This window comes from Chlorocebus sabaeus, chromosome 11 (genome assembly GCF_047675955.1).
Source record: "Chlorocebus sabaeus isolate Y175 chromosome 11, mChlSab1.0.hap1, whole genome shotgun sequence".
NCBI lineage: Eukaryota > Metazoa > Chordata > Mammalia > Primates > Cercopithecidae > Chlorocebus > Chlorocebus sabaeus.
In genome coordinates this window covers 99,464,749-99,489,911 of record NC_132914.1, presented here as the reverse complement: position 1 = coordinate 99,489,911, position 25,163 = coordinate 99,464,749, and the positions used below count along the sequence as shown (strand labels likewise).

General features: G+C 34.9%; 1 protein-coding gene across 4 annotated transcripts in view; it reads right to left on the bottom strand.

The window, feature by feature from the left end:
• The window catches only part of PARPBP (PARP1 binding protein), a 69,990-nt gene that overhangs the window by 1,870 nt on the left and 42,957 nt on the right, over window positions 1-25,163 (bottom strand). For 2 of the 4 annotated variants that reach the window (XM_008004433.3, XM_008004435.3), the window contains 4 exons: window positions 22,523-22,706; window positions 19,426-19,604; window positions 15,692-15,770; window positions 205-340 (listed from right to left, as the gene is read on the bottom strand). In XM_008004433.3, coding sequence (XP_008002624.3) covers window positions 205-340; window positions 15,692-15,770; window positions 19,426-19,604; window positions 22,523-22,706 — 578 coding nt within the window. Of the gene's footprint in view, window positions 1-204; window positions 341-15,691; window positions 15,771-19,425; window positions 19,605-22,522; window positions 22,707-25,163 lie in introns of those variants that run through there. The other 2 variants (XM_073021038.1, XM_073021040.1) reach the window with 2 other exon arrangements.

The window sequence follows — 25,163 nt, the reverse complement described above, 5'->3', positions numbered from 1 at the left end:
ACATTTAGTTAAATCAAACTATGTCCTATTCCTATCCATAAATTTGTACTTAGATTTAACTTTTTAAATAAACTGAGGTCTTTACAAATATAACCTTTCACATTTCACAGTACTTTGCAAAAATAATCTAATTTTACTTAAGTTAAAACTAATTAGTAGACTAGAATTAAATTGCTATTTAATTGCATAAATAAGGTCAATTACCAGAAAGGTCATTTTCCATGTGAAGCACACACAAAGGCTTTGATGCTAAATTAACATTATTCCAATTATCCTTGCTTATCATGTAGTCATCTTTATAAGTACAAGCAAATTGGGATCTAATTAAAGTTTGCTTCATCTGGTAACAGAAAGAAGAAAATATGCAATTTATTCATTATTTTATTTCTTCATCTAGATGGACACACACTCTATAGTAATCAAAGTATAACAATTTCCCTTAGAAATTCTATTACTCATTGAGAACTTCTAACCTTTTATATCTCATAGTTTGCAAACTCATTCATCGCTATGGCTAGCATTTTTGTAGCCAAGCTAGTATCTTTTCCAAAATACTAGCTTTATGTATTTTTTTATGTTTTATTTTTTGGTAACAGTTACAAAACAATCAATTTTAGACTCTATAGGGCTTTGTTACACATTCCTATGTCAGCGCTGCTTTGGAGCATCTTATTGTAAGTAAAATAACAATACAGGTGATATACATAATCATAGAAAAATACAAGTTCTTCATCCTAAGAAGAACACAACTCTTGGAAAAAATAGCATAAAATTCAGGAAATTAGGGAGGGAAGAAATGCTAAGACGAAGAAAAGAATTAGGTGAGGTCAATCAACAACAGGAAACTAGCAAAGAAATAAACTACAAGATAAAACAAAATGATATAGGAAAGACATTATTTCTCGAGCATTTAGGAAAACAAGAAAGAGGATTCAATATATCATTCTAGAAAGATTTGACCAAGTGACTTAATGGTCAGAAATTCAAAATACACTCTTGCATTTATCTTCAAATATCAAATAGGAGGGCCTAACTTTCTACACAAATAGGAGAAAATTACAAAGATAAACTTAATTCTTGACCATTGAAAAGGATGCCAAAGAAAGTAGTTTTGGAAATGTATTCCACAAACATAAACCAGTGAGTTATTGGGGGATAGAAATTAATTTTAGAACAAAGTAGCCTATATAAATAATGACGATTTCAACAATTACAGATGGTGTGTAATACCATTCAGGTTTAAAGGAGAGATGTCTCCAAATAGAAGTCACCTGAAATCATTTTATGAAATAGACAAAGTTTCAAATACATAATTCAATAATGATGACTTCAATAATTCAAAAATTTAACACTTTGAATGTAACTACATTACCCCGATTACCACTTACAGAGTATTTGTTGATACAGTCATGAAATCTAAAACAGCATGACTTTACATTATACATTCAGTAGTTGTATATTATGTTATATACTCAGAGATCGATGCATTAATTCACTCAGATGTTTGTAAAGATAACAGCAGTGAAATCTACTGACTACGGCTTAGAAAAAGTCAGAATAATCGCTTGTCCAGCTGCTTCATAAAAGCAAGTTTTATTAGGATGACACAGTCTGTTTCTGACTAATGAGGTCTGTGACAGTCTCCATCTCCCAGATCACTAAAAATTATGTTTCATGTGCTTACATGAAGCATTAGACAATTGGAATTTTATCTTCCATTTAAGCATAAAAATGTACAAAACTGAAAATAAACGTGAAAATACACAAGATCAAAAACTATTTTTTAAAAAGTTGAACAGAATGGACTCTCAAAAATGAATGGGACTACAACCCACTACCTTCATGAATCCCTATGAATGCAACACTTATTATATAGCTTCTACCACAAGATGCCCTATATATAACTGAAGACTTTAAGTAGATCTTTCTGGACTTTATTAATCCTATAACTACAGATTTAAAGCACTTGATAAACCTATTTAAATAAGTTTTATTTATAAAATTGACTCTATGTTATACTACATAATTGTAGCATTATCCATGAACTTTTATTTCCACCTGCAACACCAGTACTAACTGTTGATATTATCTTTTCACACATTATTTTCACTTCACAGAAGTTATGGCTTATAGAGAATTATAAACTTATTGCTTATAAAGAGTTATAAAGAGTATAGTAAGACCACGCAGGCAAATAGATGCTGAGTGGCTGGCTTGGATCACTCTTTGTACCCCAGTAGTGATGGCACCTAGAGTTAGCTTGGGAGATGTTAGCTTCTCACTGCAAAACCTTCATGAGCACCACTCATAAAACATGCTAAATAAAAATATAATGCTAAATAATTATTATACTATTTAGTACAGAAAACTAATGTTTCTTCAATCTCATGTTTAGCATGAATAAAAATTTCTTTAGAATGTTTCATTACTTTTATTAATTTTTAACATATAGTCTAGGTAAAAAAATCTTTGCTTGCTGTGCAAATAGTCACAAAATAAGTGTGATAGCTCGCCTTACAACTAGATTTCCTCAATTCAGGCTCCTCCATAGACAAATTCTAGAATCCTCAGTGAACACAGTAAAATTTCAGAAAACTACCATCACAGGCAATGGATTCCTGAAGTACTGAAAACAAATTCAGATGTAAAAGAAAAATAATTAATGACTTTTTCTACCATGAAAAATATTATTTATAAATGTATTAAAATATGAGAAATAAACACAACAGAATTCCCCCCTTTGTATATTGAGGGTTTTTTCTTTTCATAAATGATTATATGCAGATTTTCTTTTCCCTGTCCTGTATAAAAATCACTTTTTTTTTTAATCAATTACCACTTATTAAGTTCCAACTATGTGATAAGCACAGCGTATACTAGAGATTACTAGGATGGCTTCTACAACTTCAAAGACATTCTACTTATAAAATTTGCTATTGACAAACAGCTGGAAGGAATAACAAATAAATTGGATAATAGAATCAAGATTGAAAAGATTTCAGAAGTAGAAAATAATAAGTTGAAAATAATAAGATGAAAATGGATGGGGATAAACAAAGTCCAGTATTTAAGTTCAAAAATATCAATTACAGATGTACAGGATGAGGAGAACCTGACTTAAAAACAACATATGTAAAAGACCTAGAGATTTAAATAGATACAAACTTGACAGAGCCAACAGTGTGATGTCTAACTAAGAAAGCAGCACAAAAAGGTAAGATGATGTGACGGGAAAAGCATCAGATTTGCAGTCAGAAGACCTGGCTTCTAATACTGGCCCTATTACTTATTAACTAGATAACTTTGGGGAAACCATTATACCTCTCACTTATCCACATATAATGGGAATATTTACCTCACAGAATTATCAGAATTGGATGCAGTTAACTTATGTTGAGGTTATATAGACTCCAGAAATCTATGCAGACACTATATCACTATTATCGTAATAACATGTAGGAAGAGGGTATTCTTGTAAGAAAAAGATCTGTTCAATTAGGTGTCTCAGAACCAGGCCAATTCTAAAATGATTCTAGGAATGCAGCTCAAAACAATGAACTTACAGCTTCTTCATTTTAATTATTTAAACAATGCAACCTACATTGGCTTATTTTTATAACTTAAAAGAGACTGCTTTTCCTTTGTTCATAAACGCTGAATTTTTCTACACAAGATTAGTGGCTACATAGAACTGAGATTACTTCCTGTTGCAAATCTTCCAAATCTCTCTGTGTATTTGATTTGGAATCACGAATAAGCAAAACAATTCCCTCTTGAAAGTGCTTTTGAAGTACTAAACAACTAAGAATAATGTCCAGATTCACACATGGCTGTTAAAATCATTTCATGTTCAAGTCACATGAGAGAAATGGATTGAAAGTGTGCCTTTGTAGAGTGATTTCCCCCCTTTGGAAAGATTTCTATCCACAGCATAATTGCAATGAACTTCACACTTGCCAAGAATTGGAAAAGTCCTTCTGCCACAAGCTCTTTTTAATTTGAAATTATTAGTACGTTCCCAGTTTGAGGAAAATAGTACTTCACATAGGAAAGCCTGACTCCAGTTAAATTAAAATGAATGAGTCAAAACACTGAAAAGTCATAGACACTCTCAGTTAGCTGTATCAACAAGAAAATGAAAGTTCTATACCCCCATTATATGACAAATATATTAGCAAGTTTGAAAAAGGAAATTATTCAACATACCTAGTAAATATGTAACTAAAAATATTCTAAATTTATCTTATTTTTACATTATCACATTTTCAAAAGAACAGAAATTTTATATCCTTAATTACATACTAATTTGTATATAAATCAAATAATCCATTTCTTCATCGGTGAAATTCCATTTACCCTGCTAAATAGCAGAAAAAGAATCTTTTTGACCTAAGTAGTAACATTATCGTTTTATGACCCTTCATCATAATTGCCATGCCTTTATTTACTCTTTGAAGATAGCATAAACACTGAAGTCTGACACCTGACTATAAACCCTTGCACTGTTACTTACTAGCTGTATGGTCTGCAAAATGATGACTTCTAGAGTTGAGCAAGGATTAATTGGGATGAGGGATATAAAATATCCAGTATAAATATCAGACACTTAGTAGGTACTCAATAAATCCTGATCCCATTATTTCAGCTAAAACAAATTCAATTTTAATTCAGTCTAATACAAACATTCCTTTTTCATTCTAATGGAGAATGTTGCTCACTCCCTTACAGACTTTGCTGAATGTCACCTTCTCAAGGAGACTCCTACTTATGGCTATTTAAAACCCAAACACACGCAAAGGAACCCCACTTTCCTTAGCCCCTGCCCCAGTTTTATTTCACTCCACAGCACTGATAACCTTCAAATATACCATATAATCCACTTGTTTGTTTTGTTTATTGTCTGCTTCTCCCAACTAAAATATAAACTCCACCAGCAGTAAAACCCTTACAGTTTGACAACTGATGGCCAGCTGTGGTCCTCCGGTTGCCATCCCCTCCTTACAAGGTGAGGAGTCCCCAGGGCTTCAGACATGCTCACCAGGAAACCATGACCTCCTTTATAGATCCTGTTTCAGGGACCCCTGGGAACTGGGCTGGCGCTGGCCTCTTCCTTTAGGTTCAAGAGCTGACTGTTTATGGCAAGGGTGATGGGCTGTGGGGTATATATACCTACTAGGAGAGTGTCCTTCAAAGTATGAAACAAAATCAGGGTTGAAGGGGTTTCAGGGTAGGCCAGTGGCTTCCATTTAGATTCTTGCACCTCAGCTGTACAAATATTTAGGGAAGCCTTGTCCTTTAGGGCAGGAAGGTTTATCTGTTTTTTTCTTTTCACTGATATATCTCCAGTGCCTAGGACTGAACTTGGTATCCAGGAGGTACTTATTGTTTTTTGAATGAATTAATTAATGAAGTAAAATTACAACAGACTATAACAAGTATATGCAAGCAGAGCTATAAGGGAACAGAAGCCATGAGCAAGCAAAAGTTTGGAGGTGGAAAAAGAGAATAAACTCTATAAGGCAACTACATGACAATTGTGTGCTTGTATCAAAATACCACATGTACCCCATAAAAATATACAACTAGTATGTATCCAAAACAATTTTTTAAAAAGTAAGTAGACTTGAAAAGAACAGCTATATCACCCTAGGAACATAAGCTTTGAGGTAGAAAAATATGTTCAGAGTAAACTCTACTCTGTTCAATAGGGTAAAGAAACCAGTTGGTACAGAAACAAGAGAGAAATACACATGCAGAGAAAACCTAAATCACATTTAAGTACAAAGAACTATGCAGCTGAATTCCTTAAGCTGCTTAATAGCCACCGTTTACTTTTGAGTTCTTAAATATTCTGCCTTTCTCTCTCATGTACACATCCTTAAAATAAACCCCTACAAAAAAAATTACCCTATTCCTCCTACCATAAAAGGCATACTGTCCTTAATCTTCCCCAACATTATTTATTCACTGTTGTTCTTTTTTCGCAACTACCCTATACACATTCTCTTTACAACATCAAGGCAATTTAATACTTTCATCATCGGTTGTTTGAAATGCTCTATTTCATTCTCTCTGCCTATTCAAATCCTATTTATTCTGATCTCTTATTATTTCCTCCACTTAATATGGGTGTCTAGTTATTGCATTTAAGTATATCTTTAATCCATTAGAACTGCATTGTTTAATGTGCTAGCCATGTGTGGTTAATTAATTACAATTAAATAAAATTTAAAACCCAGTTCTTCAGTTGCAGTGGCCACATTTCAAGTGCTCAATAGCCACATGTGACTAGGACCTTCAGTAACGAACAGTACAAACACAGATCATTTCCATCACCACAGAAAGTTCTACTGGAGAGCATTGCTCTAGAACAAAGCTTTACAGTCTATGCGCTGTGGCATATTCATGTGCTGCAGATGGATTCTCAAAGGACTCCGGGACATTTTGTAGTTTGTTGGGTCCACACGTTTGGAACCCATATGCAACTTTATATTTGTAAAGGAAACCCTGCATCTGTTCACCCTGTCTTCTAAACGCTAGGTAGTAATCTGATGTGAACTGAGCTTTGGAAAGAATTATGATCAATATATCTTCAAATACTGTTTCTACCCTATTTTCTCCTCTCATTCTGGGACTCCAATTAGGCATATGTTAGACGTTTTATCTGTGTCCTGCTCTTCTATTTTGCTTTTTAATTTTTTTCTCTCTCTTTTCTCTCCAGTTTGGGTATTTTTTTAACGCTCCATCTTCAAGTCCACTTATCCTACTTAATGCTGTGTCTGGTTTTCTACCAACCACATCTAACAAGGTCTTAATTTTAGATAATGTTTTTATAGTTCTAGAAAAACACTGTCTTTTTGTTCTATGTCATTGATTCTAATTCTCTGTTGGAATTCTCCATTTTTTCATATATTTTGACTATCTTTTCCTCCAATTAATTTTATAAGTTAATTTCTTTTGATTCCTTGCCAGTAAATTTCAATATCTGGATCATTTGTGGGTCTCCCTCTATTGTTAAATGTTTTCTCTTTATTAAAGAACAAATCATCTTGCCGTTTCTCATGTCCAGTGTAGTTTATTTCATGCTGGATATTGTACATAAAGGAACTCTAGAAGCTAACAGATGACCTCTTCCAGCAAGAAGAGTTCTCCTTTTCACTGTTAGGCAGACACAGTGAAAGACTGATAACCTCAATACAATCAAGGAATGAGCTGTTTCAGAGCTGGGTTGCACTTTTCATTAACTCACATTTGACTTCCGCTTTTTACCTTTTCCTCAGGTGTGTTCCTTCTAAGCTTTCAACTGAGAGCCTTGTAGGGATCTCTATCACCTCTGGCCTAAAATCTGGGGGATTCAGTCTGTTTTTCAGGGGTTTTCACACTGTGTTCTGTGATCACCCACCCCACTTTATTTCCAAATATGGCAAATACCTTGAAAAAAAAGACCAGCCATGTGTCTGAGGCAGGTCCCACTTCTCAAGTGGAATCAAGGTGGTTTTAGTCTATTGTATTAAGGCTCCCTACCCCCCACATAACTACAAAATCCAGAGTGTGTGTCCTAGGTAAAAATAACTGCATTTAGGACTCCTGAAGTTTCCAATTTGTTGACAGCCCCTCAAGACACCCAAACACTTTGGTGGTTTCTCTGTTCTTCAATAGAGTTCCTTTACATGGGCCAACACCAATCCTCAGTTCATATTCAAAAGTAGCAACAAATCCCAGGGAAGAAAATAGCTGACAATAGACTTCTCACATCAGAAGGATGTTATCCTGTCCCGATTTTTAATTTTTTAAAAATTGTTTGATTATATAGCTCTCCTATATCTTTAAAATATATTTTTCCCAACTTATCTGCCTTTTATTGTTTTGCTGTTGTAGCAAGAATGGTGTTCTACCATGACGTACTATATCCTCAGTAAAAGAAGTCTCCACGTCACTACTTGATTCTGTTCCTTCCTTATCTGACAGCATTTTATTTTCTCCTCAGAGTTACATTTTGAAAGTTGCATTTTTTTCTGTTATCCCTAATTTTTCCATAGCTTGAGGAACAGTAGAGGTAGAAGTTGAACTCATCTGAGGAGACAGGTAGTCTATGAAAATTTCTGGGTTCTGCACCCTAGGAGTTTATTAGGTATTGTATATACCAAAGGAAGTTTCACTTCATCTCATTAGGGAGTGTATTTCAATCAAGTGGAAGGAAACATTTGGATAATTTCCCCAATTCAGTAGGTAGAACTAGAGCCTTTATTTCTCTCAGTGTGTAAATCCCAGGGTTCACTTTCCACATTTTGTCTATAGTTCTCTTCCATTGCCACTTCTACTATTTCTCTAACGAATAAGAAAAGAAAAAAAAAAAAAAGAAGAAGAAGAAGAAGAAGAATGCACACCTTAGTTCTCAGTTTTGGAAATGTTAGTGGTAATCCTCAGAATTTTGCTAATTCACTAGCTCTGTATCTGGGGACTAGGACTAAATAAAGTTGCTAAATCATTCAATGCCTCTTCACTCTGAAATCTTCAGTTTCTTTCCCTGACCATCATCTTTTAAGCTTATTGCATCTGATTACATTATTCTTTCTTAGTTGGTGCTGATTATTTTTATCAGTTTTTATTATTTTGTACTCATTTCAAGTATCAGGGGAAGAAAATTCTATTAGTTAAACTCAATCCATAATTTTAATTTAGATTTACTCAGAATTTTCAAATACCATAGGGGTTAAATTTGAATTTTCTAATACCATGGGGTTAAATAATTTTCTAATACCATGGGCATTGGACTACTACCTGGGTGTCTATGAAAATAAGAGAGTTCTAGCCAGTCCAGTTTTTTATACCAAGTCCTGACTTTCACTGTCCCAACAGTTCCATGTTAAAGGTACAGTATTTTCCTGATTAGCACACTTAAGTTATTGACTGGCTAAATGATGATTACTCAGACATTCATATAATATGCTATAAACATTAGACTCAGAATAAGGAAAAGACCTGTATATATGACTTTTCGTTTGTGCCTGATGTGCAAAATACTGCTAAACCAAGTTGTAAAGAATAAAACCAATTAATTTACAAGGATTTAAGGAGGTATCTCCTTGAAAAATCATTTAATAAAAAGGTATAAGGGTACTTACTTATAATGACTTACTTAAAGTGCTTAATAAATTAAAAAGCAAACTTAAAAATTTCTTGAAACAAACGAAAATGGAAACATAACATACCAAAACCTATGAGATACAGCAAAAGCAGTACTGAGAGAAAATTTTATAGCAATGAGCACCTACATCAAAAAACTAGAAAAACTTCAAATAAGCAACATAAATATGCATCTTATGGGATTAGAAAAGCAAGAGTAAACCAAAATTAAAATTAGTAGAAGAAAAGAAAAGGATTAAAAAAGATTAGAGCAGAAATAAGTGAAATTGAAACCAAGAAACTACAAAATATCAAGGAAATGAAAAGTTAATTTTTTGAAAAGATAAACAAAATCAACAAACCTTTAGCTAGACTAAGAAAAAAAGAGAGATGACTCAAATAAATAAAATCAGAAATTTTTAAAAAAGGAAATGTTACAACTAATATTGCAGAAATTCAAAGGGTCATTAGAGACCACTATGACCAACAAATGCCAATAAATTGGAAAACCTAGAAAAAATGGATAAATTCCTAGATGCATATATACAATCTACCAAGATTGAACTACGAAGAAATAAAAAACCTGAATATATCAATAACAAGTAATGAGACGGAAGCTGTAATAAAAAAGTCTCCCAGCAGCTGGGCCCAGTGGCTCACGCCTGTAATCCCAGCACTTTGGGAGGCCGAGGCGGGTGGATCATTTGAGGTCAGGAGTTGGAGACTAGCCTGGCCAACATGGTGAAACCCCATCTCTACTAAAAATACAAAAACTAGCTGGGCATGGTGATGGGTGCCTGTAATCCCAGTTACTTGGGAGGCTGAGACAGCAGGATCACTTAAACCCAGGAGGTTGCAGGGAGGCGAGATCACGCCACTGTACTCCAGCCTGGGCGAGAAAGGGAGACTCTATCTCAAAAAAGAAAGTAAGTATCCCAGCAAAGAAAAGCCCAGGGACCAATGGCTTCAGTACTGAATTTTAGCAAACATTTAAAGAGAACTAATAGCAATCCTACTAAAACTATTCCAAAAATAGCTAAGGAGAGACACTTTCAAACTCATTCTACAAGGACAGTATTACCAATACCAAAACCAAACAAAGAAAACTGTAGGCCAATATCTGTAATGAAAATTGATGCACACATCCTCTACAAAATACCAGCAAACCAAATTCAACAACATATTAAAAAGATCATCCATCATGACAAAGTAGGATTTATCCCAAGGATATAAGAATGGTTCAACATATGCAAATCAATCAATGTGATATATTATATCAACAGAATGATGGACAAAAATCATATGATCATTTCAACTGATGCTTACAAAGCATTTGATAAAATTCAACACCCCTTCATGATAAAAACCCTCGAAAGACTGGGTTTGGAAGAAACATATCTCAACACAATAAAGGTCAAATATGACAGACCCACAGTTACTATCATTCTGAATGGGGAAAAAAACCAGAAAGCCTTTCCTCTAAAATTGCGAACAACACAAGGATGTCTACTTTCACAAGTTGCTCAACATAGTACTGGAAGTCCTAGCTAGAGTAATCAGACAACAGAAAGAAATAAAAGGCATCCAGATTAAAAAGGAAAAAGTCAAATTATCTTTGTTTGCAGATGATATGACCTTTATATGGAGAAACCTAAAAAGTCCACCAAAAAAACTATTAGAACTGATAAACAAATTCACTGAAGTTGCAGAATACAAAATCAACATATGAAAATCAGTAGCATTTCTATATGCCAACAGCAAACACTCTGAAAAAGATATCAAGAAAGTAATCCCATTTACAGTAACAACAAATAAAATAAAATAGAAAGAAACTTAAAGGAGTGAAAGATCTCTACAGTGAAAACTATAAAACACTGATGCAAGAAATTGAAGTGGACACAAAAAATGGAAAGATTCCATGTTTACTGATTGGAAGAACCAATATTGTTAAAATATCCAGACTACCCAAAGCAATCTACAGACTCAACACAATCCCTATCAAAATACTAAGAACATTCTTCACAGAAATAGAAAAAAAAAAATCCTAAAATTTACATGGAACCACAAAAGAGCCAGAATAGCCAAAGTCATCCTGATCAAAGAGAACAAAACTGGAGGAATCACATTTGAATTGTACTACAGAGCTACTGTAACCAAAACAGCATGATATTGGCAAAAAAACAGACACATAGAGAGCAATGAAACAGAAGAGAGAACTAGAACCAAAAAACTAAATCTACACATGTACAGTGAACTCACTTTCAACAAAGATTCCAAGAACACACAGTGAGGACAGGACAGTCTTAATAAATGGTGCTGGGAAAACTGGATATCCGTGTGCAGAAGAATGAAACTAGACCCCTATCACTCTCCACATACAAAAATCAAATCAAAATGGATTACTCTATAGACTTATAGACTCTATAAGCCTTAAATCTAAGACCTCAAGCTAGGAAACTACTAAAAGAAAACACTGAAGAAATTCTATAGGACATTGGTCTGGGCGAAGACTTCTTGAGTAATACCCCACAGGCAGTACCAACTAGAGCAAAAATGGACAAACGGGATCACATCAAGTTAAAAATCTTCTGCACAGCAAAAGAAACAGTGAACGAAGTGAAGAGACAACCTACAGAAGGAGAGAAAATATTTGTAAACTATCCCCCTTCACTGATCATCAGAGGAATCCAAAATAAAAAACTACAGTGATATATCATCTCACCCCAGTTAATTGGCTTATCTCCAAAAGACAGGCAATAACAAATGCTGTCAAAAATGTGGAGAAAAGGGAACCCTCGTACACTGTTGGTAGGAATGTAAGTCAATAAAACCACTATGGAGGAAAGTTTGGAGGTTCCTCAAAAACCTAAAAATAGAGCTACTATACAATCCAGCAATCCCACTGCTGGGTATATACCCAAAAGAAAGGAACTAATACATCAAAGAGATATCTGCACTGCCATGTTTACTGCAGCACTGTTCACAATAGCCAAGACTTGGAAACAACCTAAGTGTCCGTCAACTGAAGAATGGATAAAAAAACGTAGGCCACCTGTAATCCCAACACTCTGGGAAGCTGAGGTGGGTGGATCTCTTGAGCCCAGGAACTCATGAACAGGCTGGGAAACATAGTGAAACTCCATCTCTAGAAAAAAATACAAAAAATTAGTCGAGCACGGTGGTACACACCTGTGGTCTCAGCTACTTGGGAGGCTGAGGTGGGACCAGTTGAGCTTGAGAGTTCAAGGCTTCACTGAGCCATGATTGTGCCACTGCATGCCAGCCTGGGTGACAGAGTGAGAATCTATCTCAAAAAAAAAAAAAAAAAAAAAAAAAAAAAAAAAAAAAAGTGGTACATATAAAAAATGGAGTAAAAAAAAGAATGAAAAAAAATAAAAATAAAAAGATCCTGTCATTTGCAACAACATGCATTGAACTGGAGGACATTATGTTAAGTGAAATAAGCCAGGCACAAAAAGATAAACTTCCCATGTTCTCACTCATTTGTGGGAGCTAAAAATTAAAAACCTGAATTCATGGAGACAGAGTAGAATGATGGTTACCACAGGCTGGGAAAGGCATAAGGTTGGGAAGAGTGAGGATAGCTAATGGGTACAAAAATATAGATAGAATGAATAAAATATAGTATTTCATAGCACAACAGGGTGACTACATTCAACAATAATTTATTATACATTTTTATAGAGTATAATTGGAATGTTCATAACATAAAGAAATGATAAATACTTGAAGTCACGGATATACCATATAGCCTGATGTGATTATTACACATTCTATGCCTGTTATCAAAATATCTCATGTACCCATAATATACACACCTATTAGGTACCCATAAGAATTTTAAAAAATAAATAAATAAAGTGCTTGGAAATTGGGGTAAGAAAGTGGCAGAAAACATTCGCTAAAGGGTCCTAACAAAACCAACAAAATAATGAAGGTTCAGGAAGAACCTTCTGGTTTCCTTTGTGGGAAATTTATTTGACCATCATAAACAAGATTCCTGATACACTACAGTAGGAAATAAAAGTTGAGGACCTAAAATGAGTGTGTTCATGAACCATTTCCAAATTGGTTTCATAGACTTTTGTGATCATAGGAGCATCTATTTCTATTTAAGAATGAGGAAACTAAAATCTGAGTTAATTTACTCCGTATAATAATGACATGGATATTTCATAAGTACATCAAAATTCTAAGTTCTCTAATATTTTCTACCTTTGAAATGCTCATTTCAAGATATTTCCAGTGTAGATCACATATTCTTTCTGTGACTAAAAACCACTATATGACAAAAGAGCAAAAGTAACACAGTAATAAGGTAATCAGCTGCTAAACCACTTTTCCACAGGAACTTTGGTAGTAAATATTGGCAGCATTTTTTGTTGTTCCAACAAATACTCTACATGGCTATGGTTCAGTTGTATACCTGGTTAAACTAATCATTTTCATACTTCATTTTAAAAAGAGTATCGTAAAACATAAGCAATGCTTTCCTTTCTTGATTGCCATTTATTAATAGATTCAGAGCTGTGTATACTAAGCCAGCTCTACTGTTAAGTAATGGAAGCAATGTAATTATAACTTCATTAGTATTTAACCATGGTTTTCCAAACTGTTATAAAATATTTCATGGTAGTTATGAGATCTTGGGTAAGTTGCCTTCTTACAATTTTGGTTTCCACATCTGTAAATGAGACTGCATTAGATGATCTCTGTTCTATTTCCCAAAAGTTTCTGAATTCGTCTATACATTTTGTAGTAATTAGTTGAGCCTTAACATTTTATTTAAAAAAAACTATCATTTCTCAGATAGTTTTTTTTCATTTTGATTTAATTTTAAGAAAATCCAGTTGGACTGTTTATAACACCAAGGATAAAATGCTTGAGAGAATGGATACCCCATTCTCCATGATGTGATTATTATGCAATACATGCTTATTCATGTATCCCATAAACATATATACCTACTATGTACCCACAGAAGTTACAAACAACAAAATTTAAAATAATAAAAGTAAATAAAAGAAAAGAAAACTCTAACCCCTTTCCTGGTAATATTTAACGTACTTCACTGTCAGTGACTTTTCCCTTATGTGATGTCTTACATTCTTTTTTTTTTTCAGATAGAGTCTCATTTTGTCGCCCAGGCTGGAGTGAAGTGGTGTGATCTCCACCTCCCAGGTTCAAGCGATTCTCTTGCCTCAGCTTCCCAAGTAGCTGGGATTACAGTTGCATGTCACCATGCCCGGCTAATTTCTGTATTTTTAGTAGAGATGGGTTTCACCATGTTGGCCAGGCTGGTCTCAAACTATTGAGCTCAAGTGATCTGTCTGCCTTGGCTTCCCAAAGTGCTGGGATTACAGGCGTGAGCCACCATGTCTGACCCACTTTCTTATTCTATTTGAAATGGAGACAGAGAAATTGAGTCCCCCAAAATATGACTTATTTTTAAATCAAAATATTAAAGTTTGTCAGTATCCCTAGCAAGAAAAAAAATGTTTTGATATGTTACATTTCTGTTTCTACCCAAGTCCAAAGGATAGATTTTAAAAATCTTATCCCTTGATTGCAAATACTTATATTAATATGACAAAGAATGGACAAATCTTATTCACAGAAAAATTTTATGAAACTCAATGTATTCCACAAGCATTAATTGCTAACAATTACTAATAACCAATAGAAAGAAAAGGTATTAATGAATAAACCAAATGGATGTAGGGTATGTAGATGAAATAGGTATTAACTAAAAGCTTTGCTAATTTGAACTAAATTTCCAAATGAAAAAATAAAGGGCATAGAAATTACTGTTCTCTTTTTTGTTGTATCAAGATGAATATTTGACAATTTAAGGATGATTATGTTTATATAAAAATCTTATTTAATGAATTAATGAATTCCCAACCATACAATAGTGTCTGGATCATAGTAGATACCCAATAAAAGTATGTTAAACAAATGAGTTAAAGCCAAATTTCCTTTTGAAAAATAAGGCCAATAAAAATTGCTTGAAAACCCATTATTGATTACTTATAGGCACAGATGTTTCATATGAGGACAGGAAAACTTAGTTCAAACTAAATGAAGAAACAGGAACAGTTCTAGTCAAGAGCAATGTAAAATGCTCTCAGCTCAATCTACAATTAATTATATTCCGCATTACATCTTCAGACAGAGGCAATTTTAAAATCGCATATCTTGAGATTCAGTTTAAGATATAGAAATGTAAATGAGAAAGCCTTATCTTCTTTATTTTCCACATCACTCATTCAACAGATATTTATTCAACACTTACAATAGCAACTGCTTATTCCTTTCCCTTTTTTAGGTCCAGTGATTAGGCAAACCAGAAACAGATTAGTCAAGACTGTATAAAAGGAAAGTCACTGTATGTCAACTGTCATAACTCATTTTCCATTTAATTCCTATTGTGTCATGTACAATGTTTACAATATTTACAATACCCAGCTCAGTTGTAAATGTATTTATTTCTTCTAAAAATAAAACAGTGTTTGCTATTTTCATGCCATGCACTAAATTGTACCTTAATTTTTTTCTCTTGCATTGACTTACAGATGCGTTCTCTTAGGGGTTTTATCGAATTATTCACTTGTGTGGGAGACCTATGCCCAAAAAAAAAACAAAAACAAACAAGAAAAAAAAAATTATTGCTTTGTTTGGAATGTTTGTTTCCCTCCCAAATTCACGGTGAAACTTAATTCCCAATACAATATAGTTTTTCCTCAACTTATGATGGGGTTACCTCCAGATAAACTCATCACAAATTGAAAATACCATTAAGTCAAAAGTGCATTTAATACACCCAATCCACCGAATACCATAGCTTAGCCTAGCCTATCTTAAACATGGAATTAACTGGAATTAGTACATTGCAATATCTGTTGGGCAAAATCATCAGGAAACACAGTAGAGTATCAGTTGTTTACCATCATGATCATGTGGCTGAGTACTGTGGTTCACTGCTGCTTCCCAGAATCATGAGAGAATATTGGTCCGCATATTGCTAGCTCAGGAAAAGATCCAAATTCAAAATTAGAGGCCCAGTTTCTACTGAGTGTGTACAACTTTCACACAGTTGTAAAGTTGTGTGAACGTAAATCACAAGTCAAACCATCATAAGTTTGGGACCATCCATGGTGTTAAGAGGTGGGGCCTCGGCCGGGCGCGGTGGCTCAAGCCTGTAATCCCAGCACTTTGGGAGGCCGAGACGGGCGGATCACGAGGTCAGGAGTTCGAGACCATCCTGGCTAACATGGTGAAACCCCATCTCTACTAAAAAATACAAAAAAGCTAGCCGGGCGAGGTGGCTGGTGCCTGTAGTCCCAGCTACTCGGGAGGCTGAGGCAGGAGAATGGCGTAAACCCGGGAGGCGGAGCTTGCAGTGAGCTGAGATCCGGCCACTGCACTCCAGCTCGGGCGACAGAGCAAGACTCCGTCTCAAAAAAAAAAAAAAAAAAAGAGGTGGGGCCTCAGGGTGATTAAATCATGAGGACTCTGCCTTCATGAACAGGATCAATGCCCTTATGAAAGGGTTTGTGGGAGCAATTTTGCCCTTCAGTCTTCCCAGCCACGTGAAAACCCAGCAAGAAAATACCATCTATGGTGCAGAGCCCCGCATCAGACACCAAATCTGCTGGTGCCTTGATCTTAGACTTCTAGACTCCGGAACTATGGGAAACAAATTTCAGTTATTTACAAATTATCTAGTCTGGAGTGTTTTGTTATAATAGCCTGAACAGATGAAGACACTTACAAACCAAAGTGGCTTTTAAACTACTATCTGCCCCTCCTCTACCCAAAAGCACAGTTATAGGATAAAGGACAACTAAATCTACTTGTTTATAATACAGCCATGTGCTGCATAACAACATTTTGGTCAACAACATGCCACATATTTGACAGTGATGCCATAACATTATAATGAAGGTCAAAAATTCCTATCACGTAAATACTTACTTTATGTTACTATTTCCTTATACTATTTAGTACAATAACATACTGTACAGGTTTGTAGCCTAGGTGTGTAATAGGCTATACCATCTAGGTTTGTGTAAGTACACTCTATAATGTTCACATGACAAAACTACCTAATGATGCCTTTATCAGAATGTATCCCCATCATTAAACAGTGCATAACTGTACTTTATAGAAGTATCAGTATTTCTATTCTGAGAATCCTAAATATTAATGGTTTGCTTAGTTACTTAATCCAGTAACTAAATGTTTCATGAGCTTCTACTATTTGTAAGGCACTATTCAAGATATTGTGAAGAATAGAAAGTTGACTCATTTATTGACCCTATATTCAGGCATCCTGAAGTATAAGTAAGGAACATAAGAAATCCACATAACTGAAATTCAAAATAGTGCGGGAATTCAAAAGAGAAAAACATAGAAATAGGAAGGTCAGAGAAGGTAAAATGGAGGAGACCCACCCTATAGTTTTGGATTCAGACCAACTTGAATACCTTAATAAATTAATCCCTTTTGGCTTAACAGAGCCAAAGTTAGAACCCCCTTGACTCAAATGACTACTAAGCAAGAATAAAAGATTGGCTACCCTAAGAAAGAATAGTTGACAACCTTAAATTGATATACCTCATTGTCCTTAATTTTATCATTTCAGTGTAGACCACTGAAAATTTACTTTACCACAGACCAGTGTGCACAATGACAATTAGAAATGTGAATGCAGAATCCAAACTGTAAATAATAGCAATGTGTTCAGTGACATGATTAAGTATAGAAAACCTTTTCTTTTCTTTCTTTTCTTTTTTTAAGAGAACAGGGTCTTGCTTTGTCGCCCAGGAGAGAGTGCAGTGGTGCAATCATAGTTCACTGTGGCCTCGAGCAATCCTGGGCTCCCAAGTAGCTGGGACTACAGGCATGCACCACCTCAGGCTCCCAAGTAGCTGGGACTACAAGCGTGCACCACCACACTGGATAATTCTTTTTTATTTTTGCAGAGATAGGATACTGAGGCATAGGAGAGAGTACATGAAGCAATCATGAAGCCAGATTTCAATAAAATAGCTCCAGTAGAAAATAGAAGAGATCAAAAAGTAGGATAATTTTGTGACAATTCTCTACAGTGTACTAAATACAATTTAAAATGGTTCTAAAAATTTTAATGTTTCTCAAAGTGAACGTCCACTTAATTAAAAATATCAACAACCTACTCAATGACTGACCTAATCATTAAAACTGGACAGCATCTGCTATAGATGAAACTGCATCACCCGTGTGTGTGTGTGTGTGTGTGTGTGTGTATGTGTATAATATATATGTAATATATATACACACATATATATAGAAGCCTTAACTCCCAAATGTGACTATATTTGGAGATAGGGCTTTTAGGAGGTAATTAAGACTAAATGAGATCACATGGGTGGGATCCGAATCTAATAGGACTAACGGCCTTATAAGAAGACGACAAAGAGATCTCTCTCCATGTGCTTCTACTAAGGAAGGACATGTAAGCACACAGCAAAAAGGCAGCCATCTGCAACCCAAGGGGAAAGCCCTCTCCAGTCCTGACCATGCTGGCACCCTGATCGCCAGCTTCCAGCCCAAAGAGAAAATAGGTTTCTGTTGTTTAAGCTACCCAGTCTATAGTATTTTGTTATGCCAGCCTGAGTAGACGAAGACAGCATCAATGTCTTACACATAATACCAGCATTAATTTGGTAAATAGTTTTCTTCATAATTTGAGGGAGAACCAGGAGCTGTCAATTCCAGTGTAAGTTTGGTGTATGTGCTCTCTCTTATTCTAGGCAGACTAGCAGTCCTGGGAGCATAGGCCTCAGGCTTTAGGGAAGACACCCTTGCTAATTGCTAACATACCTCACTTGGGCAAATTACTTAATATCTCTCAAGTCTCTAATTCTTCACTTATAAAGTGCAGCCTCTAATTCTTCACTTAAGAACATGGTGGTTGGGAAGGCTAAAATAATTTAACTGAAAACATTTAGCAAAATTCTTGACACATAGCAAAAGACAGAAATATTTTCAAAGCAAAACAAGAACTAAAAACCACATTGAAACCAAAGACATCTCTCATGCTGTACTCTCATAAAATACTACTTCTTCTATATATAACCTCTTTGAATTAAAATGTTCAATCTCTCTTTAATTAACTTTTATTTTCTTTCTTCACAATTTTTGTAGTTTCTAAGTTTCCTACCATAAGCATACATTTCTTTTATAATTCTCCAGAGTTAACATTTATAATACAATAACTTCCACATTACTTACCTAAAAAGTGTAAGAATAGAAGTTCCATTATGATGAATTGTGTTTTCCTCATCATATAAAAGCTCTGCTTTGTTTTTCGTAGGAGCACTAGCTGCTTCTTCATCCAAAAGAACTAATAAGGTTTTCACGGTATCTCTGCCACAGTATGCAGTGCCATGGTTTATGGCATGAGATTTTGGCTAAGAGAAAAAATAATTTTAAGTAAATGTAATAATCACCCCAGCTGGGTGAATGGCCATACTTTTCAATTCCCTGTGGCACTGGCCTCTTTCATCTATTGCTAAAGTAATAAAACATCAGCTATAAGAAGTGGCTGTAAGGCATGTGACCGTTTTTCCTTAAGCCACGCTATAATCAACTTTACCAATTCCAGATGCACAAAAATAATATCGTCAGAAGAAGACATTAGGTTCTGGTCAAAATAACATTAGGCTTCGAGTCAGAAAAATTTAGCCACTATCTAGCTATGTGACATCACCCCATGGCTCAACATCTCTATTTTTTCTCTCTCATGCCAAAGAAGTATGAGGTTCTGGCCATCTGAATACAGGCCCCATGGATGACTATAAAGATCAAATGCAAAAATGAAAAGCTAGTTGACATTCATTCAATCAATAATCATTGATAAGTATATATTATGTCCCAAGCACTGTGTTTAAAGCTAAGGCTCCAAAGGTGACAACCACTGCCTTCAAGGAACCCATAGTTTCCTTGATAAGATAAATAAGTAACTGACAATTGCATTACAGAATGCTAAGTGTTATTTCTAATAAGTGTATGCACAGTGGAGTAGGAGTACAAAAGAAGTGACCAATGTACCCTGGCATCAAAGATGATTCCATAAAGGAGGAGGCACTCAGAGGAAGAAGAGAGCATGGTACTTTCAGGGACCAGGTAGCATGGCATGGCTGAAGAATAAGGTAAAAGGGAGGAAGTGATATGAGATGAGCCTGGGAAACTCTGTATATCATGCCAAAAAGTTATAAGCCAGTCTGTTACAGAGGAAAAATCTCTTGCTTTATTAAGCAAGGAAGTAAAATGATCCTATTTAGATTTTAAAGAATCAACGATGGCAATGTGTAAAATATATTGTGAGATATGAATGTTATCAAATCTGGAGACGGGTCACAAATTAAAGACTATAGTAGACCAGTTTAGAAGTACAGAGTTCTGAACTAAGATAGTAGTAATAGAGATAAACCAGATTAAAGAGGGAAAGTTGAAAAAAACTTCATGACTAGATAGAATAAAATAAAATACATAACAATAAAATATTATCTATAGATACATGTAAGCAAAAACTCTGAAGGCATTTCTGGCTGGATTTGATACCAACTTCTTAGTTATATATCCTGTATAGCTCTGGAGAAGGTGCTTGACCTCTCTACTTAAACTCCTTGACGAAATAGAGGCAATGATAATGCCTAACCCAGAGGGTTGGTGGACATTATACCTAGATATCAAAGCTACATCTTCTGGGACATCTGTTGGAAGCTGTGCCAGTTTCTTCGGCTTTCATCAGTATCGTCTTGGCCTTCTTTCTCTCTTGGCAGACTAGGGCTACCAGGTGAACTATAATGTATATAGATCCACTGGAATTATAACAAATTGCCTATCACAATCTGGTGCTTCACACATATTTTTCATTAGTACCAGAGAATTCCGTATTGCTTAATAGTAACTTCATGAGTACTATTTGATCATATTTTTCAAATATCTCTGATTTGGTTGAAAACACGAAATTAAGAACAAGATTTTTGGTATCTTTATTTCTTCTGCCAAGAAATGGAAGCAATTGATGTTGTTAATTATTTGAGCTGACAGATTCTGATTGATATTTGTAGTAATAACCTGGTTGTCATTTGAGCTAAACTATTCACCAGGAAGTGTTAACACCCATGAAACACACAGGGCAACAACCCTGAATCTACCCCACCTTCAAAGTAAATCTAAAAACAAGCATTGTTGTAGAAAAATAGCTAAAAGTGGTCCTAGAGGGCTGTGAGTGAATGAATGAATGAATGATAAATAATAAAAATTAAGCAAAAGTCTTTCTTCATACACAGGCTAACATAATCACATCTAATAAAAAGGGGCTGTCAGAAAAATTGAAGAAACTGCAATAAATGAACTATACTACTCTAAAATTCTGTTCTAAAAACATAGTAGTCAATTTCTCTTATAATTCTGTGGGTTAGAATATATTCTATTTAATTATCTGTATAAAAAAATTAAGAATAAGTAAATGTTCTGAGAATACATGGTTTAAAAATTGCCAGGTACAGGTTTCAGTAGGCTGAGAATAGAGGTAGAAAATAAGAGACAGAGATTTATAAAAGAAAAGTAAACTGCTGAATGGAAGCAATTTCTAACAGGACTGCTGTCCTAATACAAGGCTTAGTATTAAAGTCAGAAACAGAAAAAAAAGGCTCTTATTTTATGTCTGAGTAAATGGGAAAGTAATTGTTTATAAGAATATTTAGGCCAGGCATGGTGGCTCACGCCTGTAATCCCAGCACTTTGGGAGGCTGAGGTGGGCAGATCATGAGGTCAGGAGTTTGAGAGTAGCCTGGCCAACATAGTGAAACCCCATCTCTACTAAAAATACAAAAAATTAGCTGGGCATCGTGGCAGGCGCCTGTAATTCCAGCTACTCCAGAGGCTGAGGTGAGAGAATCGCTTGAACCCAGGAGGTGGAGGTTGCAGTGAGCCAAGATCGTGCCACTGCACTACAGCCTGGGTTACAAGAGTGAAACTCCGTCTCAAAAAAGAAAAAAAGAATATTTATAGAAAAACACCATAAAACACCTTAATATCCATCAAGAATTATAAGTTTTTAGTACTAAAAGGGATACCAGAGATTACCCTATGCCTTACTTTAACAAATTCAGAAATTCAGCCCAAATATGTGATAATTTACCCAAGTTGAACATATAATCCTACATAATCCTATTGAGAAACTTACATTTTCAACATCATTTTAGAACACAGGAAACACACTCTTCTGACTTAAGTAGCAATAATAAACCATTTCTACAATAAATAGAAGAGATAATGATTTGTAAAAAAGGATAATGAAAAATAAAAAGCTCATTACCCGAGCAGGACTGATGTCAGTGGTGCTAACAGCTACAACACCTTCTTGAGAATTGATAATATTCTTAATCCTCAAATCCAAATCCTGAGCAACTTCCTCTATTGCTTTGTAAAAAGGATCCCTGCTGTTCCGGCCTTTAATCAGCTGCATCTTTATCACTGACAGTATTTGACCCCCTGCAATGCTGAAAGTAGAAATAAGATTGCCTCTATAAAAGTATTGCAAATGACAATATGCTTATAGACTTGAAAATATAATTTTCAGAATTAATCAACACTTTTCAAAGAATATAGCTTTGATCTTATAAATCAAACAGTTAAAGCATTTAAGAAAAAGATGAGGACCATTAGAAACAAAATTTAAAAGTTTGTCTAAAAGCAAGTAATTTCAGTAAGTTTCTTCTTCCTTGATTTGAAAGCTGAAGGGAGATAATTTAGTTTTATGTGAAATATAACAGGTTTGGAAGTGGTTGTATACATTCAAAATATTTAAAATACATACCTTTAGATACAGCTAAAATAACAAAAACAGTTACCTCTCATTGAATACCTAGACTCTTACATTCATTTAATCTTAAAACCAATTCAGTAAGTTGGTATTATTATCCCTAAATCACAAATGAGAAAATTGAGTCCTATAAAAGTTAAATGGTTTGTCCAAGAACACATGGTGTTCTGTGTGAGGGAAGAGACAAGGAGGAAGTAAACTGATCTGAAAAACATGATATTGCATTCTAATAAGTAAAAGGTTATTATATGGAAGAGGAAACTAAGCAAGTTAGTACTGACCTAAAGCAAACAAGAAACTGGACCAGTTATGGCCAACAGATAAGTATTTTTAAAAACCTGAAATTGATATTTCTTTATACCACACCTAAATCTAAGAGTTTGGGTTGCAGCTTCTGCTCTAAAGGACAAATGTGAGAAACATATAAGAGGAAGGATTCTGGTCCATTTTAAGGAAGAAATGAGGTGTGTCCAATAGAAGAGGATTCTCTTTTAAAGCCAGGCAATCCTATCCCTAGAGGTATCACTGGAAAGGCTGCACAATGCCAAATGAGAAACTGTTGTAGTCTGACTACAGACCTTGAAGTCAGGCTGCCTGAGCCCATATCACAGCTCTGCCACTTTCAACCTTGGGTATGCTACTGAACTTCTCTTTTGTAGAGGCATAAAGGAAATTATGAAATGAAGTTTTCACTCTTGCTGCCTTATTGCCAGGTTGTATGTTTTCCAGAAAGGCCAGGTTCCCTAACAAGCTAGAAATATTTAAATAGCTGGTTCAGATAGAAGAGGAAAGTTAGAAGAAAACTGCAGAGAGACTTAGTGTATGATGACAATGTCTTTTCCTGATCATCAGACTCATATCCAGCATTTGTTTAAAACATCAACTCCAGATCCCATCCTATGGAATTACAATCTCCAGAGAAGAGCACTGAATGTCTGCATTGTTTTAAAAGTACCACAGGTGATTCTTATGATTAGGCAAGGGTGAGAAAAAAGTCATGAAAAAATCAGCTCCTTGAGAAAGCAATCATATTTTACTAATCTTCATACTGTCAGTTTACATTTGGCACACAGAAGAGATGATTGACATATGTTTGTTGAATAAATGAATACTATCACATGCAACAATCTAAAGTTTTTAATAGTAAGAGAAATGATATATATTTTACTATTCATATTATTATCTGCAATACAAAAGTACGTAGGCGGTGTCTACTTACACAATGGCATACTAGATACCCTGAAGAACATATCACTGAATAGACAAAAATCTTCAAGTACCACCCAATCTTTCCCTCAAAAAGAAACCAACAAGACCTGGCATGGTAAGTTGAAAGCTGTGCATAGTAAGCCAGCAGGATATCATCCTGAGGACAAACATCTCTAGTAACACTGTGATCAGGATACAAAGCTCGGGGCTAGCAGCAAGATGGAAGAGGACAAGCAGGGACTTCCACGTTCAGTCTGAACCTTTCAAGGGAGAATAAGCTAGTATGGTTTTTACTAGATTTATTCTATGTATTTTATATTTTTGAAGCTTTCCTTCCGTTTAGTAATGATACAGAAATCCAACTGCATTTTGTTTATTGGCCTTGTGTCCAGCAACACTCTTAAACTGTACTGCCAATTGTAATGATTTGCCTTTAGATTCTTGGAGTTTTCTATATAATTAGTCATATTATCATCAAATAGAATTTTATCTTTTCAATTGTTATATCTCCTATTTCTTTTTGTCTTACTACACTGAATTGGACATCTCATGCTATATTGAAAAGAAATTATGACAGCAGGTACTCTTGTCTTATTCTTAAGCAGAACGCTAAAACATTTTAACATTAACTAGGTTTTTATAGAAACACTTTTGTCAAATTAAAGCCCTTATTCTTAGTTTATTTTTACACTGAGGGATTCGCCCTGTAGAGTGGGTACATGTTTCCTATATATCTCCCCATGCTGGCCAGTTCCTGGGCTAAAAGCTGGCTTCCCTTCTTGACTTGCCTCTCTGGCTTTCCTCTTTCACCTATTTTTGACCTGTATTTTCAATACATTTGCCTACTTACCAATGCATTTAAGAAGCATTTTCGAAATATACTATCCAACATTATTAATTATTTTCAATGGAAGAATCAATCTGG